This window comes from Dendroctonus ponderosae, unplaced genomic scaffold (assembly GCF_020466585.1).
Source record: "Dendroctonus ponderosae isolate FM_Combo_2020 unplaced genomic scaffold, Dpon_F_20191213v2 Dpon_F_20191213_1, whole genome shotgun sequence".
In the NCBI taxonomy this organism is placed as follows: domain Eukaryota; kingdom Metazoa; phylum Arthropoda; class Insecta; order Coleoptera; family Curculionidae; genus Dendroctonus; species Dendroctonus ponderosae.
In genome coordinates, this window is record NW_026017110.1 from 1516013 (window position 1) to 1517887 (window position 1875).

Below are 1875 nucleotides of genomic sequence, written 5' to 3' on the forward strand. Positions count from 1 at the left end.
TTCATTTTGTCCATTTTTTCGTCCATTTTCCTACTGTTGTCGCTCATTTCATCCATCATTTTCCTACTGTTGTCTTCCATTTTGTCATTCATTCTGTCAATTTTTCGTCCATTTTCCTACTGCTGTCGCTCATTTCGTCCATTATTTTCCTACTGTTGTCTTCCATTTTGTCACTCATTCTGCTCATTTCGTCTTTCATCTGCATGAGCAGTGCAATCAAACTGGGGTTCTCCATTGCAGGCTCTTCCTTCTTTGATTCACTTCTTGTTTCCATCAAAATTCAACTTGGATTCTGGTAAATCCCACTTCTGACACCAAATGTACCGTGGATGGCTGGGTATCAAACTCTTTCTTCAGCTTCCAACTTTTATTCCACTCGGTATCACTTTAACTACGGAACAGGAACAAACTAACTTCAAAATTACCGTCAACGTCACAAACAATGACAATAACAGACGGAAAACTCGCTCTTCCGACTCGCGGTGTTTAACCTCTTCTGAACTCGGTCGCTCCTGTCACTTCACTCTCCCCGTCTGGTTCTCTTCGTCGCTTATATAGTTTCCTCCAGGTAACCCAGATGGTTCTCGAAATCTCCAGAACAGGTGCGAAACTTCCCGCTTGTCAGGGTCATATTTGACAGTAAATGGGGCCCAAATGGGGCTCCCATTTACTGAAACACCATGAATTTCGATCCCCCCATTCCAAACGTGAGTATCCCATGCCATTTCCGTTACAATACTATTCTTTGTAGAGGTCAAGTGAGCGGAACTGTTTCCGGGCAGAAGAGCGCCACAGTGGTTCTGTGGGACTCAACTGGTGAAGAATTCGACCAGCAGCAACTGGGGTATCTGTACGCTGCCGAAACGGACTCCAAAGGCTACTATGCGATCAGCAATGTGCGTCCTGGCAGCTACAGAATCGCCGCCTATCCAACAGCCGGCTTGGGAAGCGATAGTCTGGATGAATCAACAGTTACAGTAACTGCAGGTAACAAAGTTGCCTGTTTTTGGACTGTTTCAAAAGGCTCGGATGTGTTTTGCAGGCGGCCGAGAGCACGTAGCTCTTACCTTGACGGAGCCCAGCAACATCATTTGGTCTTTGGGCGAAGCCAACCGACTTTCCAGCGAGTTTAAGTACTCGGACCAACCGCGCAACTACCAATGGGAATGGGTGCCGCCCACTGAGAACACTTTTGTTGTTGGCTCAAGCAACCCCAAAGAGGACTGGTAAGTTTTGTGTTGACTTTGCATAGCTGAGGAGTTTCAATGTGAAAAAATCAAAATGTTGAAGAACATAACTCTGGTTCTTCTTCTTCAGGTACTACGCTCAATCTCAGACTGGATCGTGGTACATCAAGTATCAAGACGCGCCCGATGGAAACTCCAGGACGTTGCGAGTCGCCATAGCAGCATCCAGCAAGTCCCATCTGCAGGTCTTAGTGAATGGACACCGAGTGGGAGACAACTACTACGATAATGACCATGCAATCTACAGAAGTGCCATGCAAAGTGGCCAGTACACTTCAAATGTTTTTACCGTCACCAATGCTCAGGTAGTCGACGGGGAAAACACCATTGAGTTCCATATCAGTATTGGACAGATTATGTACGATACGATCAGCTTGCAAAGGGGTTGATTGATGGAAATAAATGTTTTTTGATTGATTTCTGTCGTTTTTCTCATAATGGTTAGCATTAACTAGGCCTGGGTAACTCAGTCGATTTTGAGGAGTTGGCGCAGTGATGCGCAAATGGATTGGTGCGCCAACCCAACACACCGGCGCAGTAACTCAGCTCCGTTGCCGGGTAAATGTTGATGACTTTTTCTACTGGCTTACTTTTAGATTGATTTTAAGAGCCATTTATTAAGAATATT

General features: G+C 45.4%; 1 protein-coding gene across 1 annotated transcript in view; it reads left to right on the forward strand.

Annotated features, from left to right (window-relative positions):
* The window catches only part of LOC109538156 (rhamnogalacturonate lyase), a 4742-nt gene extending 3078 nt beyond the window's left edge, over nucleotides 1–1664 (forward strand). Inside the window, exons 5-7 of the mRNA XM_048660983.1 lie at nucleotides 752–987; nucleotides 1043–1226; nucleotides 1318–1664. Of these exons, the coding sequence (XP_048516940.1) occupies nucleotides 752–987; nucleotides 1043–1226; nucleotides 1318–1636 (739 nt within the window). The 3' untranslated portion in view covers nucleotides 1637–1664. The remainder of the gene's footprint in view (nucleotides 1–751; nucleotides 988–1042; nucleotides 1227–1317) is intronic.
* The last annotated feature ends 211 nt before the right edge of the window (nucleotides 1665–1875 follow it).